Genomic DNA, 15,857 nt, shown 5'->3' on the forward strand with positions numbered 1-15,857 from the left:
AAACATGGCTAAGGTGCAGCATCTTTCTTTTCTCTTTTTTCTTTTTTTTTTTTTTTTTTTTGGTTTTTCCAGACAGGGTTTCTCTTATTTCTTTTTTTTATTTTTTCTTCTTCTTCTTTTTTTAATCTGCCTTTGTTCATTGACCAAAAGACAGAATTGTGAGTAGAGGGAGGATGTAGGGTTCAGCTCTCCCCGACTGACATCCAAATAACTTACCCAGAGTTTTTAATTTTTGAATTTTTGTGATGTTACCGAGGTTGGTCTGGAACTATATGTTACCGTACTTTACTGTCTCAGCCTCTGGGTCGTTTAGCTGGTATTTCTGGGTGACAAGTGTGTGCCACTGTGTCTGCCATTTTTTTTTTTTTTTTCTTGAGACTGGCCTCAAACTCCAACTAGTTCCCTGCCTTAGTCCTGAGTTCTGAAGTTATAAGCAATTCAAGTTTCAGCTACCAGACCCAAGTTTTTAAACTCGGTGACAGAGCAGGGCGTGTGTGTGTGTGTGTGTGTGTGTGTGTGTGTGTGTCAGCAACCTCTAGTCTTGCTAAAGATACTTAATTGCTGAACTCTGGAGTTTTAATTTAGTTACTTATTTTGGAACTTTCGTTTTAATCAACAGGAAAGCAAACACACTTAAGAATTTAGGGAAAAAAAATTTCGGCGGATTTAGGCAGGCAGTTGTGGGGCACACCTCTAATCCCAGCATGTTTTACAGATTGAGTTTCAAGACAACCAGGGCTACAAAGAGAAACTCTGCCTCAAAAAAAATTACTTTTAATAATGGGTATCTATATATTCAGGTGTTTGCATACATACGTGAGTGCTTGTGGAGAGCAAAAGAGAGCACCACCTCTAGAGGCCAGAGTTACAGGTGCTTGTGAGTCACCCCCAGGTGTGGGGGCTAGAAACAGATCTCAAGGTCTGTAGAAGAACAAGAAGTGTTCTTACCCTAAGGTACCCAACAAATGCACTTTTTTTTTTTACAATTTTTTTTTGCAGTATTATTATTCTTAGTCAATATTGCCTTTTCTTTCTTTTTTTTTTTTTTTTAATATTGCCTTTTCTGTGTGCTATTATTTCCTTTGTTACTTACAAAGTGTTTGAGTCATAAAAAGTTACAAAGAACACTGACGGTGGGGGTGTGATGGTACAAGCCTTTAATCCCAGTATTTATCCCTCAAAGTAAGAAATAAAACATCTCATGTGTCTATACTGCCCTCCTACATTTCAAGGCTGGCCTTAAGAGAAATTTTTTTTTTTTAACATTTTTTTTTACCAGTGAAAACGTTTACATGTGTCTGTTATGTACAATAGTTTTGGCATAGGTTTTTCTTTTTCTTGTCTAGTTAGTCTTTTCTCTATCAAGTAGTGTTCCTGGTGCCAGTCTCATTAAGTTTAAATAGGCAATAAATGAGGCCTTTCTTAGGCTGTTGTACATTAGATCTTCTTCGTCTTGTGTTTGGTGGCAGGGTCTCACTATGTAGCGTTCTGCCGCCCCTCCAACTCCTGTGCACCCAGGCTTGAAAGTCCTGCAGTCAGTGCTCCTGTGGCAGCCACATGAGTTATGGTCTTAGAAGTGTGAGCCACCATGCCTGTTTCGATGCTGTTGCCTGTGCCTTTGGTATCTGATCCAGGGAATCGTTGCTAAAGCCAAAGTTGGCAGGCTTTTTCTTCTTTGTTTCTCTAAGTTTTATGGTGTTAGGTCTTAGGTGCAAGTTTTTGGTCCTCTTTATGTGATGTTAGCTGAGACATTCGGCTTCATTGTGTAGGAAACCCAGTTTTCTGTCACCATGCTACAGAGACTACTGAACGGTTTGGCTCATTTGTCTAAAATCATTTGCCCATATAGGAGAGGGTTTATTTATGAGCACTCGATCCCATTGGTCTGTGTCTGTCTGTTCCAGTCTCGTATATCGTATAGTTTTAACTGCTTACACCTTTAGAATAAATTTTAAAATCAAGAAGTGTGAGTCCTGCCGGGCATGGTGGTACACGCCTTTAATCCCAGCACTCGGGAGGCAGAGGCAGGCGGATTTCTGAGTTGGAGGCCAGTCTGGTCTACAGAGTGAGCTCCAGGACAGCCAGGGCTACACAGAGAAACCCTGTCTCGAAACCCCCCTCCCCCCCCCAAAAAAGTGTGAGTCCTGAAGTTTTTTTGTTTTTGATTATCAGCCGGAGGTGAGGAAGGTGAGGAGGTGAGGAAGTGGCCCAACTGTTGCGCTGGTTATGGCTTATCAAATATATGTGTTTTTAATTCAGGAACATAAAACATGGGGGCAGGTAGCAGGAACCGGCCGCTAGTATTTATGTATAAAAAATGTTGCCAGTTTCTGTTGTCTGCCTGGGAAACTTTTTTGCCAAAATACCTACATTGGACTCCTTCACATTTTAGATTGTGCTTAAATGTCACCTCATCAGGAAGCATTTCATAGTCACACCAAATTAGTACACCTACCTGACTTATTACTTCCTATGCCCTTTTATTTTGCTTTATTTTTACTTCTAATTTACTAGAACTTAATGTTATTTATTTCGTAATTTCTCTTCCAAGTATGTTCAAAGGTCCCTGAGAAGGATTTAGTGATATTTTAATTTTTTTCTTTTGAGACAGGATTTGATGTACTCAGGTGGCCTTATTCTTGAGTAATTTATTTTTCTGCCTCCACTTCTGAGTTCTGGGGTTACTGGTGTGCACCTGTGTTTACTGTACACGGTGCTGAGGATGGAATCCAGGCATGTGTGCATATTAGGCAAGCAAGCATTCTTATCAACTGAGCTGCAGCCAAGCAACCCCCCCTCTTTTTTAATTAGATTTTTTTTCACATTTGAAATGTTATAGCAACCCCCTTTTAAAAAGATTTGCATTTTTAATTATGTGAGGTGTGTGTGTATGTGGTGTGTGTGTGTGGTGTGTGTGGTGTGTGTGTGTTTGTGTGTATGTGGTGTGTGTGTGGTGTGTGTGTGTTTGTGTGGTGTGTGTGTGTGTGTGTGTGTGTGTAGATAAGTGCATAGGAGTTTGGGTGCCCTGGTGCTGGAGCTGCAGGTGATTGGGTACAGTAAGGGCTCTTCACTGCTGTTTTTCTAGCTCACAATTTGTTTTTTGAATTTTGTTTTGTTCTCTAGTTTATCTCTACCATCTATCATATATTAAGTATATGATGAATATTTGTGGAATGACACAGAATTAAAATTTTTTTTTGTTTTTGTTTGCTGTCCTGGGAACTCACTTTGTAGACCAGGCTGGCCTTGAACTCAGAAATCCATCTGCCTCTGCCTCCCAAGTGCTGGGATTAAAGGCGTGGGCCACCACTGCCGGGCGAATTTAAATTTAAAAAAAAAATCTTAGTCTCCCTCTCTTATCATTTTGGCTTGAAATTTTAAACATCTGTATTGAGGCCCAAACTGATGGAGTTAGGAATCAGCAAGAACCTTGCACTTTCTAGTTGGAGAAATTGGGGCAGAAGTACCTTTTCTGGTACACTGACAGTTTCTAAAATACCTCTTGGGAGTTTTTAAAATTCTGTTTTCCTTCCTGGCTGGCCTATACCTTGCTATGTAGACATGCTGGCTTGTAATTCATAAATTCCTCCTGCCTCTGCCTCCTGGGTGCTGGGATTAATGGCATGAGTTTTCATAATTTTTAGCAATATGTGATCTGTCTGAATGTATTACTCTGTCCTAACAATGTGAATGTCATTCATTCAGGATCTTAATCTCATGTTCGTGCTAGGAAGTAACAGATGCTAGGAGCAGTAGGATACTTGGAGAAGCTTTAGTCGCTGGAAAGTAAATCCGTGATACTTGGTACTTATAGCTTACCTCAATATGTGTTGGTTTTAACTTGGATTTTAGTGAACTCTCAGTAATGTTGTATATTCCTGTGAGTAATGCGCATTGTTCTAGGCTTCAGTATAGTGGCAAAATGATGGATAGCATTCCTATTACCCAGAAGTTAAATTTCCCAAGAACACAAATTTGCTCTTCTGACCACTCAGTAATATGCTGGTGAGTGGGGTCTGGGAAGAGAGGTTGAGGTATGCATGCATCTTAAATAAATACCCAGTGGGGTAAATAACTCAGGCTGGCTCAATTGTGTATTAAGTATATAAGTATTTTATGGATTCTACTCTGTGGATTGTAGTTCTTGATAGAAATTAATGGGGGCCTTATTTAAGGTTTATGGGGAAGAAGGAGTGCCATGAGGAGAGACAAGTGCATGTATGCCAGCCATACTGCCAACTGAGCTTCATCCTTAGCTCAAGAAGTAACCTCTTTTTCTTTTCCCCACTTTTTTTTTTTGTTTGTTTTTGTTGTTGTTGTTTGTTTTTTCAAGACAGGGTTTCTTTGTGTAGCCTTGGCTGTCCTGGAATTAGCTCTTTAGACCAGGCTGGCCTCGAACTCAGAAATCCGCCTGCCTCTGCCTCCCGAGTGCTGGGATTAAAGGCTTGCGCCACCACTGCCCGTCTTCTTTACCCCACTTTTAAAAAACATTTATTGCTTGGTTGGGGGCATATGTACAGTCTAGCCACAACTTGTGGGAGTAGATTCCTCCTTTCACCATATGGGTTCTGGGATTTGAACTCAACTTTTTAGGCTTGATGGCAAGCATGGAGTGAGCCATCTCACTCTCCCACCCAATCCTTTTCCCCCTTTAAAAATGTGTATTTGTGTGCAGTGTGCATGCATGTGTAGGCCTGGAGTTGACCTTGGGTATCTTGCTAGGTGGCCGAGGATCTGACACAGAATCCAGGGTTTACAATTTTGGCTGTTCTAGCTAGCCAGCCTGCCCTAGAGATCTCCTGTCTTTGCCTCCAAGTGTTGGGGTTACACATAGCAGTTTGGCTATTAAATAAATTTTGGGCATCCAAACTTTAGTCTTCACTCCTGAAGTGCAATCACAATTAAGAATATTAGAAATATGGGCTGATATAATGGCACACACCTTTAATCCCAGCACTGGAGAGGCAGAGGCAGGAGGATCTTTGTGAGTTTGAAGTCAGCCTTGTGAGTTGTCAGACACAGCCTGGGCTACAGAGAGAGACCCTTTCTCAAAATAGATAAATCAAGTAGGAATGGAATTCTGAAAAAGAGATGTTTTTACATCTTACAGTATGTTGGCCTCTCTTCTAAAACAGAGTGGGAGCTGAAGATGTGGCTCATTGTGAAGTGTGCTTGCTTGCCCTGCATGAAGCCCTGGGTTTGCTCTCTACTGCCTCATAACATTAGTACATAACATGAGTAGATGCAAGAAGACCAGAAGTTCAGAGCCAGCCACTGCTGCTTAGAGAGTTGGAAGCCTGCCTGGCCTGCATGAGACCAGCCTCAAAAAAAAAAAAAAAAAAGAGAGAGAAGAGGGCAGAGGGAGAAAGGAGGAGTTGAGAGGATTATGTTTTTCCTATCCTTGTAAATTAATTTTATTTCTGGGGAACGGAGGCCTTTATGATTCTACTAAATGCTTTATAGTGTCATTTCCTCTTTAATCCCCTTGAACAACTTTATATTACACATTTTTTTCTTGATTAGTAAAGGAAAGTGTTATTATTTCGCTTTACTTAACTGAAAGTTTCAAATTCTGTGTATTTCTTGCACAGACCATTTAATGTGGCAGAGCGGAAAGCTAATGCCCACTCAGTAGTGGAATGTGACCATGCACGGAAAGAAGTCAGTGTACGGACTGCAGGGTTGACGGACAAGACCTCAAAGAAGACGTACACGTTTGATATGGTACTGTTTTTCTTCTTTTCTTGATGATTCGCTAATGTAAAGTGATTCCATGGACACGCTGCTGCTGCTGAGCGTTGTCTTCAAGTCTGACGAGCTAGTTTCTCACGGGCAGATGATTAACATGAGTGATGTGTTTTCAGAGCTTTTTCTCTTTCTTCTTTTAAAAATAGGTGTTTGGAGCATCTACAAAACAAATTGATGTTTACCGAAGTGTTGTTTGTCCAATTCTAGATGAAGTTATTATGGGCTATAATTGCACCATCTTTGCGTAAGCAAAACAACTTTTCAAGTTTAGAAGGTTTGGATGTGTGTATTTGCTGTTTGACTTAGTGCTTTTTTTTTTTTTTTAATCTTTCACAGATATGGTCAGACTGGCACTGGAAAAACTTTTACAATGGAAGGTGAAAGGTCACCTAATGAAGTATATACCTGGGAGGAGGTATTTATTGTCCTTTTATCTCAGTTGTAGCAAAAATTTACCCAACTAAAATTTGTTTATGGACCTATGTTCAAATGCAGAAGATCAGCGAACCATATCAACCATGAACCTAAGTTTTCTTTTTGTTGTTGTTGTTGTTTTAAAGATTTCTTATTGTTGATGAAGATGATATTTTTGAGACAAGATCTTATGCTGTAACGCAGGCTGGGCTGGAACTTACTGTATATTGCCCTTGGACTTGTAATATTTGTTGTATCTCAGGCTTCATAATACTGGGATAATTTGAAATAAGTTACTCGAATATTTAACAGTGTCCTATCAGAATAATGGATATTATAGTTAGTACTGCTACCAAGTGGCTGATAAGTAGGAAGCATACACAGTATGGATATATATAGTCAGAGGGAGGATTCATGTCCCTGACAGGATGGTGTATAAAAAAAAATTAAATCCATTTTTCCTCCTAGCTCCTGCTCAGAGAATAACGACTCTGAGTAATTATTTATTATTAAATGCCTAGGTCATAAGCTTTGGCTTATTCCCAATTAGCTTGTAGCTTACTTAACTCATTCAAACTATCCTATGTCTTCCACATGTTAGCCACTTCTCCTTAAGTCCTGGCCTACTTCTTCTTCAAGTCCCCTCAGCATCTTCCTCAGAGTCTCCCTGGAATCTCTCCCTTGTCTCTCCCTGCCTCTCCTTTTGTTCTCTCAGTATTTCCCAGAATCCTTTCTTTTCCGGCTAGTGTCCCATCTCCTGTTTCACCTCATTGGACATAGGTGTTTTTTGACAGGTGTGATGTTTTTAAGAGATTCTCTCTACAATGGTGCATTACTTCATCACGCTACTTAGAATGATGCCCAATTTTTAAATTTAAATTTTAACAGCTGTTTTTCAGCATTTCTCCATTTAATATTTTAGATTATGGTTGACTATAACTGAGACTGATATGACTTGTTTAGTTAGGTTTTAGTTTTAAATTTGCCTTGCCATAATTGTCTCTCAGTGTCCATGGAGGGTGGTTGATTCTACTATACATATATATATATATACACATACCAAAGGGTGAGGATGCTCAAAAGTCTTTTTATTAGATGATATGTTTATATATAACTTAAATACATATTTTCAAGCAGCTTAAGTCATCCATAGGTTACTTGCAATACCTAATACAATGCAAGTACTATGTAAATAATTGTTATACTCTTTTTTTTTCTTTAGGGCGGAGACAGAGTTGTTTGTTCTGAGATAGGCCCTTACAAAGCTCAGTCTAACCTTAAGCTTGTTATATAACTGAGGCTGACCTTGAGCTGACATTTTCTCTATCCTAACTGCTGGATTATTGGCATGCATCCACCACACCCATCTTTACTATGTATATGAGTGCTCTATCTACATGTTTGCCTTCCTGCCTGAAGAGGGCATCTGATCCCATTACAGATGGGTGTGAGCCACCATGTGGTTGCTGGGAATTGCACTTAGGACCTCTGGAAGAGCAGCAGTGCTCTTAAATGATGAGTTATCTCTCCAGCCCTCAGATAAAAATTTTCAAGTATTTTTTATGATTGGTAGAATGCAGAACAACTGGATGGGAAGGGTTAACTGGCACTTACTGAGATATACTGTAAGCCAGGTGTAATGGCTGTGCCTGGATGCTACGACTTGGTGACTGAGTTAAGAGAATTGTAAATTAGAGGCCAGGCTAGACTGACTATAGTAAACCTGAAATAAACTAGACTTAGGTATGATGGTGTGCATCTATCATTCCAAATACCCTGGAGTCCGAGGCAAAAGTATCTCAAGTGTGGGGCCAACCTGGGTACTTTCAGGAATATTTGTGTCTCTAAAGCAAAATAGGGATGGGAGGTGTGGCTGAGTGGTAGAGGACTTGCCTAGTATGTGTAAGACCTTAGGATCAGTCCTCAGTGTTGCAAATACAGTAATAAACTCTGAGGGAGGTCTTTGTCATATTTTAACTGTATAATAAATGGCATTTTGAGTTTATTTTAATTCTTAATAATATAATTTCAGGATCCTCTGGCTGGTATAATTCCACGCACTCTTCATCAAATTTTTGAGAAACTTTCTGATAATGGCACTGAGTTTTCAGTTAAAGTGTCCCTGTTGGAAATCTATAATGAGGAGCTTTTTGATCTTCTTAGTCCATCTTCTGATGTTTCTGAAAGGCTGCAGATGTTTGATGATCCCCGGAACAAGAGAGGAGTGATAATCAAAGGCTTAGAGGAAATCACAGTACACAATAAAGATGAAGTCTACCAAATCTTAGAGAAGGGAGCAGCAAAAAGGACAACTGCAGCAACCTTGATGAATGCTTACTCTAGGTAAGAGACCACCGTTTTCTTTGCTGCTGTTACTAAAACTTTGGAGGCATCGATTTAGGATGGGTCACATAGTAGATTTGGTGCTATAAGGGGAGTCCTTGGTACTCAGATTCATAAAGAGGCTGGCAATACTGGAAGATTGTTGAAAGGAAAGCAAAGATAAGTTAAATTAGTGTGGAAGTATTAATGTTCTAAAGACATTCTTTTTCAAATGAGTGAGGTGTGGTGGTTCACGTGTGAAATTCCAGCATTTGGGATGCCAGGGAAATGATCATGAGTTGAAGATGAGCCATATATGTGTGACTAGACCAGCTTGGGCTGTACAAAGCACAGCCTTTTCCTATTCTCTCTAACCTTTCTGTTGACTCAAAAACCAAACCAAAGCAAGGTGTGGTGGCCCATGACTTGATCACAGCACTTAGGAGGCAAGTAGAATTCCAGGCCACCCAAGGCTACAGAGTAAGACTGTGTCTCAAAATCAACCATAAACCAAACCAGAGATTTGAATGAAACTATGCCTTCTGGGAACCCAGGTTAAATTTTAGGATGAAATACACAGAGTCTAAACTACCTTTTAAAGGTAGCCTTTTGGGCACGTTTATATAATTCCCATTAAAAAATTGTATGGTTTTAATAAAAGGACAAATGTTAATTTTCATTCTTTTGTGGAATTTGATTTTTTTTTTGGTTGTACTGGGAATTAAATCCAGGACACTTTTATCACTGAGCTATAGAAACTGAACCAAATCTTTGTTTTAAAATGATTTTTCTTAAGAGTCAACCCACAGAAAGTCACCAACCCTGGCATTCATGAAAAGGGAGAAAGGAACACATTTCTCTGTACTGCTTGTTACTGTGCCTGGTTATTTTATTTAATATATAAAACAAAGATGGGGTAGACAGTAGGGGGCGGTAGTCAGGGGTGGTGGGAGAAGGAGGAGGCGGTGAGTCACTTATAAATGGCGCCCAAGCAGGACCCGAAGCCGAAATTCCAGGAGGGTGAGCGAGTGCTGTGCTTTCATGGGCCTCTTTATGAAGCAAAGTGTGTAAAGTTGCCATAAAGGACAAACAAGTGAAATACTTCATCCATCACAGTGGTTGGAATAAAAATTGGGATGAATGGGTGCCAAAAAGCAGAGTACTCAAATTCGTGGACACCAATTTGCAGAAACAGAATTTCAAAAGGCCAATCAGGAACAATATGCAGAGGGCAAGATGAGAGGGGCTGCTCCAGGGAAGAAGACATCCAGTCTGCAACAGAAAAATGTTGAAGTGAAAACAAAAAAGAACAAGCAGAAAACACCTGGAAATGGAGATGGTGGCAGTGCTAGTGAGACACCTCAGCCTCCTAGGAAGAAGAGAGCCCGGGTAGATCCTACCATTTCTATGAAAATGAAGAAACCTTCATGAACAGAGTTGAAGTTAAAGTGAAGATTCCTGAAGAGCTGAAACCCTGTCTTGTGGATGACTGGGACTTGATCACCAGGCAAAAGCAGCTTTTTTATCTGCCTGCCAATAAGAATGTAGATTCCATTTTGGAGGATTATGCAAATTATAAGGGAGTACAGATAATAAGGAGTATGCTGTTAATGAGGTGGTGGCAGGGATACAGAAGTGCTTCAATGTCATGCTGGCCACTCAGCTCCTCTATGTTTGAGAGACCACAGTACGCTGAAATCCTCGCGGATCCCAGGTGTATGGAGCGCCACATTTGCTGAGATGATTTGTGCGAATTGGAGCAATGTTGGCCTACACGCCCCTGGATGAGAAAAGCCTTGCTTTGTTACTGAACCATCTACAGGATTTCCTCAAGTGCCTGGCGAAGAATTCTGCAACTTTGTTCAGTGCCGGTGATGATGTCGTGGCTCCTCCTCAGGGCCACCGGAGCCGTGTGAGGCTGTGCTGTCCTCTCTCCTTCGGGCTGGGATCTCTGTAAACTGTTTGGTTCTGAGTCCTTCTCTTGTACAAATGATGCACTTTGAAGACTGTTAGTGTAAAGCAGAGTTGATGCTTGTTTTCTGTTTGATTTTAAACAGAGAAAATAAAAGGAGTAACTGGGGCGGGGGGGGGGGGGACCAAAAAAAAAAGATCATTTTTTTATGAATAAAAAAATTAACTNTTTTCTGTTTGATTTTAAACAGAGAAAATAAAAGGGGGGGGGGGGGGACCAAAAAACAAAGATCATTTTTTTATGAATAAAAAAATTAACTCAGCTTTCCCAAGGAAGTTGATATTTATGCTTAATTCCATCAATCCCACAATCTTGAGCTAGAAACCTGTGGGTAGGGCTAGCTGTTGATATGGCCTCTTAAGGGACTTGTCCTGCAAATATAGCCCTAGAACCCACCCGTCTAAAGGTAGAAGGAAAGAGCCAACTCCACATGGAGTGTGCCCTACCCCTTACTGTATACATGCTCAATCCACACATCATGTTTTTTATAACATTAATAATATAATCAGTGGATAATAATAGAAAAACATTGGCTAAATAGAACTCAGGGGTATAGTTTGTTTTCCTCGCACCCTTCCCCTTTCTATAATTTAAATAACTTATAAAATAAGAATTTTTAAAAGTACAAAGGAGACAATACAAAATTACCATAGTTGCCAATCCTAATGATATTAATAAACACATTGATATTCTGGTTGGAAGCCATCTGCTCTGAAAAACTTTTTTTTTTTTTTTTCTTCAGATTTTCCCCCAAATTCTTTGAATGTGTGTATGTGTTGCTGGGTATGGAACCCAGGAATTGCAAAAGTTCTAGGGTAGTTTTGATAGCTTCTTTGATAGGGTCAGTATTATAGGTAGCAGGTAGAATTTTGTCTTTCCAAGTTCTGTTTTCTGATTACTGATGTCTTGGTCCTCCCTGGTACATTCAGAGCTTCCTTTCCTGCTTTTAGTATTTGATAGGAAACAGATAACATTTTCATTGTAATGAGTCGACAACTTGATCTTGTTTTCTAGTCGTTCACACTCAGTTTTNTCTGTTACGATACACATGAAAGAAACAACAATTGATGGAGAAGAGCTTGTTAAAATTGGAAAGTTGAATTTGGTAAGTATCCTGCCTTGATGCCACTGTTCTAGTCTTGATTTCTTCCTGGAAAAGCTGAAATTCTCACTTATGTACAGTATTTTCATAGTTAACTTCATCAACTAGCTTTGAAGTGGGAGAAGGAATTTGTTGTGAAAATTTATTTTGCTACGATTTAGAACATGGTGTAGAGTAAAATATATAAAAGAATACAAATCTTTGAATCTAAATACAATAGATTGACCTTTTTCTTTTTTTAAATTAAAGGTTGATCTCGCAGGAAGTGAAAATATTGGGCGTTCTGGAGCTGTTGACAAGAGGGCCCGGGAAGCTGGAAATATCAACCAATCCCTCTTGACTCTGGGAAGAGTTATTACTGCTCTTGTGGAAAGAACCCCTCACGTTCCTTATCGAGAATCTAAACTAACTAGAATCCTGCAAGATTCTCTTGGGGGACGTACAAGAACATCTATAATTGCAACCATTTCCCCTGCATCTTTCAATCTTGAGGTAAGCCCTTTGAGAAAAAGCAGCAACCGTGGGAAGCCTTTCTTAGCTGTCATATTTTTAAAGTTCATTTACTGGCTTCATTCTCTACTATAAAAATTGAACAATCTGGTACAATAAAAAGCCAGTTTATGACTTCCAAAGTAGTTTTTTCTTCCTTTTCTTTTTTTCTTTTGCTTTCTTCTTCTTTCTTCTTCCTAATTTCTTTTTTCTCCTTCTCCTCTTCTTCCTCCTCTTTCTTTCTTTCTTTTTCTTTTTCTTTTTTTTTTTTAATTTTTCGAGACAGGCTTTCTCTGTGTTCCCCTGGCTGTCCTGGAGCTCACTCTGTAGACCAGACTGGCTTCAAACACAGAAATTTGCCTGTCTCTGCCTCCCAAGTGCTTGAATTAAAGGCATGCACCACCACTGCCCAGCACTGTTAGTGTTCTTAACCAGTGAGCCATCTTATCAGCCCTGGTTTCACAATTTAAAAAAAAAAAAAGATATTGTCTTAGTCAGGGTTTCTATTCCTGCACAAACATCATGACCAAGCACTTGGGGAGGAAAGGGTTTATTCAGCTTACTCTTCCACATTGCTGCTGATCACTAAAGGAAGTCAGGACTGGAACTAAAGCAAGTCAAAAAGCAGGAGCTGATGCAGAGGCCATGGAGGGATGTTCTTTATTGGCTTGCTTCCTCTGGCTTGCTCAGCCTGCTCTTTTATAGAACCAAGACTACCAGCCCAGAGATGGTCCTACCCACAAGGGGACTTCCCCCTTGATCACTAATTGAGAAAATGCCTTATAGCTGGATCTGATGGAGGCATTTTCTCAACTGAACTGTGATAACTGTCAAGTTGACACAAAACTAGCTAGTACATACACAAACACACACACACACACAAAATACACTCATTTGTCTACTTATTTTGTATGTATGTATGTTTTTGGGGTAGGGGTCTACAAATAGGAGTCAGAAAATAACTTGTGACTGTCAGTTCTCCCCTTGTGGATTCCAGCAGGAATGAAGCTCAGGTCGTTTGGCTTGGTGGCAAGTGCCTTTGCTCAGTGAGTCATCTTGCTAGCCTTTCACACATTATTTAAACAGACGAACCAAGATTGCTGGGCCTGAAGGAATGGCTCAGTGGTTAAGAGATTTGGCTGTTTTACCACAGGACCAGTGTTTGATTTCCAGCACCCACATGATGACTCACAACTGTTTGTAACTCCATTCTTAGGGATCTCTTGCCCTTTTCTGACTGCCTTAGGCACTAGGCCTGCACACGGTGCACAGACTAACACTCAGGCAAAATACTCATGCACGTCAATAAAAAAATATTGCTGAATATCAGTAGTGATGGGTAGTGTGTAGGGTTCATTAAGGACTTAGACCAAGTTAAGTCCTTTTGGGGCACTGAATTCTTGTACTTGGCATGTTATTTTCATTACACTATGCTATGTTAAAATTTTTTTATATATCAACACTTCTTTTTTTTTTTTTAAGATTTATTTAGTTTATGTATGAGTACACTGTTGCTGTCTTCAGACAGAGCAGAAGAGAGCATCAGATCCCATTATAGATGGTTGTGAGCCACCAAGTGGTTGCTGGGAATTGAACTCAGGACCTTTGGAAGAGTAACCAGTCCTCTTAGCCACTGAACCATCTCTTTAGTCCCCTCTTAATTCTTTTTAATGGGTGCATAATTAATTATGTGGATATAGGTATTGTGTAACACTGTTTCTGGGATCTCAGGAACAAATGTCTACTCACCTCAGAGAACACATGCCAGACCAAAGTAAAGACATCACCAGAGCGCAACTCGGTGAGCTAGTGGGTTTTATTGGGGTTACTTCCCGTAATATGAGTGAGAGATCACTTGTACGAAGACATCTGAATCACCAGAGCCTCCCCCTCCTCAGTGTGCTCATGACTGCTTAACTTGCATTCAGCTCAACAGGCCGACAAAGGGGAGGCCTGCTGTCTGCCTCTTCTAGGCAGCGAGGTTTGTTTGGTAGTAGCTCTGCTGGTCTGAGAGTATCTTCCTGGGAGGGGCCCACTGTGTCTAGTTCAGGAACTTTCTGGTCTGAGGGTATCTCTCAGTAGTACTTACTACTTGCAGTGTACTTAGAGAGGGAGGGGCCTGGTATATCTGTTTCAGGAACTTGCATTGTATTTCTGAGCTTCCCTGCAATATGGAATGTAGGAAGACTACCCTTAGAACATCATCCTTAATGAATTTCCCTCCAAGATGAAAGATTTTATCTTTGAGAAAATTGTTACATAAAAGGACATTTGTTTACTTACTAGTTGGTGGGATTCATTGAGTTTAAGACCTGTGGCTTGAACTGATGGCTCTGTTGGTAAAGTGCTTGTCATACAAGCATGAGGAGACCCAAGTTCCAAGTTCAGATTCCCAGTTTTCACATCAAAGCTAAGTTTGCAGGTGATGCAGTTCTGGCTTTGGGAGGAGACATTCACAGCTTTGGAGCTCACTGGCCAGCCAGGCTAGCTAGGTTGACACGTTTCAGGTTCATTGAGAGGCTCCACCTCAAAGCATAAGATGGAGAGTAAAGCATAAGATAAAGATGTTCAACCTTGTCCTGATGGCTTTCACACTCATGCACCATACAGCACACACAAAGATAAAACAGTGTATAAATAGACCACACACTAAACACAGATAGAAATTATGATTGTAAGTTATGTAGTACATTTTAAATAAGAGTATCTTTATTTTCATCCTCATACCTTCAGTAATTATTAACCTTTCCTTTTCATAACAGGAAACTCTGAGTACATTGGAATATGCTCACAGAGCAAAGAACATAATGAATAAGCCTGAAGTTAATCAAAAACTCACCAAAAAAGCTCTTATTAAGGTAATTATGGTTTTGTTTGTTTTGTTGGTTGATTTTAGCTTTTAGACAGGGTTTCTCTGTGTAGCCCTGGCTGCCCTGGAAATTGCTCTGTAAATCAGGCTTGCCTCTAACTAAGAGATCCACCTGCCTCTTAACTCCTTAGTTCTGGGGATTAAAGGTGTGTACCACCCCTGCCTGACAGTAATTATGAGTCTTTATGGAATAATGTAACCATGTTTGGCATTGCCTGAAATAAGGAATAACAACAGATCACTGTTTTTGTTTGTTTTGTTTTATTTTTGGTTTGATTTTTGTTTGTTTTTTTTTTTTTGTTTTTNTTTTTGAGTTTCTCTGTATAGCCTTGGCTGTCCTGGAACTCACTCTGTAGACCAGGCTGGCCTTGAACTCAGAAATCCATCTGCTCTGCCTTCCAAGTGCTGGGATTAAAGGCGTGTGACACAACTGCCTGGCTCTTTGGTTTGGTTTTTTGAGACAGCATTTCTCTGTGAGGTCCTGGCTGTCTTAGAACTTGTTTTATAGACCAGGTTGTTCCGGAACTCAAAGATCCACCTATTTCTGCCTCCTGAGTGCTGGGATTAAAGGCCACTGCCACCACACCAGGCTAGGAATAACAGCAGATCACTGTTAATGACATAAAGCCATTCCTAATAGAATGTTTTCCTACCACTGATGTGTTGACAATCCTAGCTTTATAATGCAGTTGACGCCCTTGTGTTTACAATTATGATTTCAGTTTGCTTCATTGCTTTACATTACTACTCTTGTTAGCACTTTTTTCAGTAGTTTAAAAAATATATCAATGTAAGCCGGGCGGTGATGGCGCATGCCTTTAATCCCAGCACTCAGGAGGCAGAGGCAGGTGGGTTTCTGAGTTCAAGGCCAGCCTGGTCTACAAAGAGAGTTCCAGGACAGCCAGGGCTACACAGAGAAACCCTGTCTCGAAAAACCAAAA

At 40.2% G+C, this 15,857-nt stretch overlaps 1 protein-coding gene and 1 pseudogene across 1 annotated transcript in view; both read left to right on the forward strand.

The window, feature by feature from the left end:
* Positions 1-15,857, forward strand: part of Kif11 (kinesin family member 11) — a 42,921-nt gene that overhangs the window by 853 nt on the left and 26,211 nt on the right. The window contains exons 2-8 of the mRNA XM_021152489.2: positions 5,592-5,724; positions 5,895-5,992; positions 6,085-6,163; positions 8,195-8,505; positions 11,471-11,561; positions 11,808-12,050; positions 14,810-14,905. Coding sequence (XP_021008148.1) covers positions 5,592-5,724; positions 5,895-5,992; positions 6,085-6,163; positions 8,195-8,505; positions 11,471-11,561; positions 11,808-12,050; positions 14,810-14,905 — 1,051 coding nt within the window. The remainder of the gene's footprint in view (positions 1-5,591; positions 5,725-5,894; positions 5,993-6,084; positions 6,164-8,194; positions 8,506-11,470; positions 11,562-11,807; positions 12,051-14,809; positions 14,906-15,857) is intronic.
* LOC110285949 lies at positions 9,465-10,441 on the forward strand (annotated as a pseudogene).

Source organism: Mus caroli, chromosome 19 (genome assembly GCF_900094665.2).
Source record: "Mus caroli chromosome 19, CAROLI_EIJ_v1.1, whole genome shotgun sequence".
Lineage (NCBI taxonomy): Eukaryota > Metazoa > Chordata > Mammalia > Rodentia > Muridae > Mus > Mus caroli.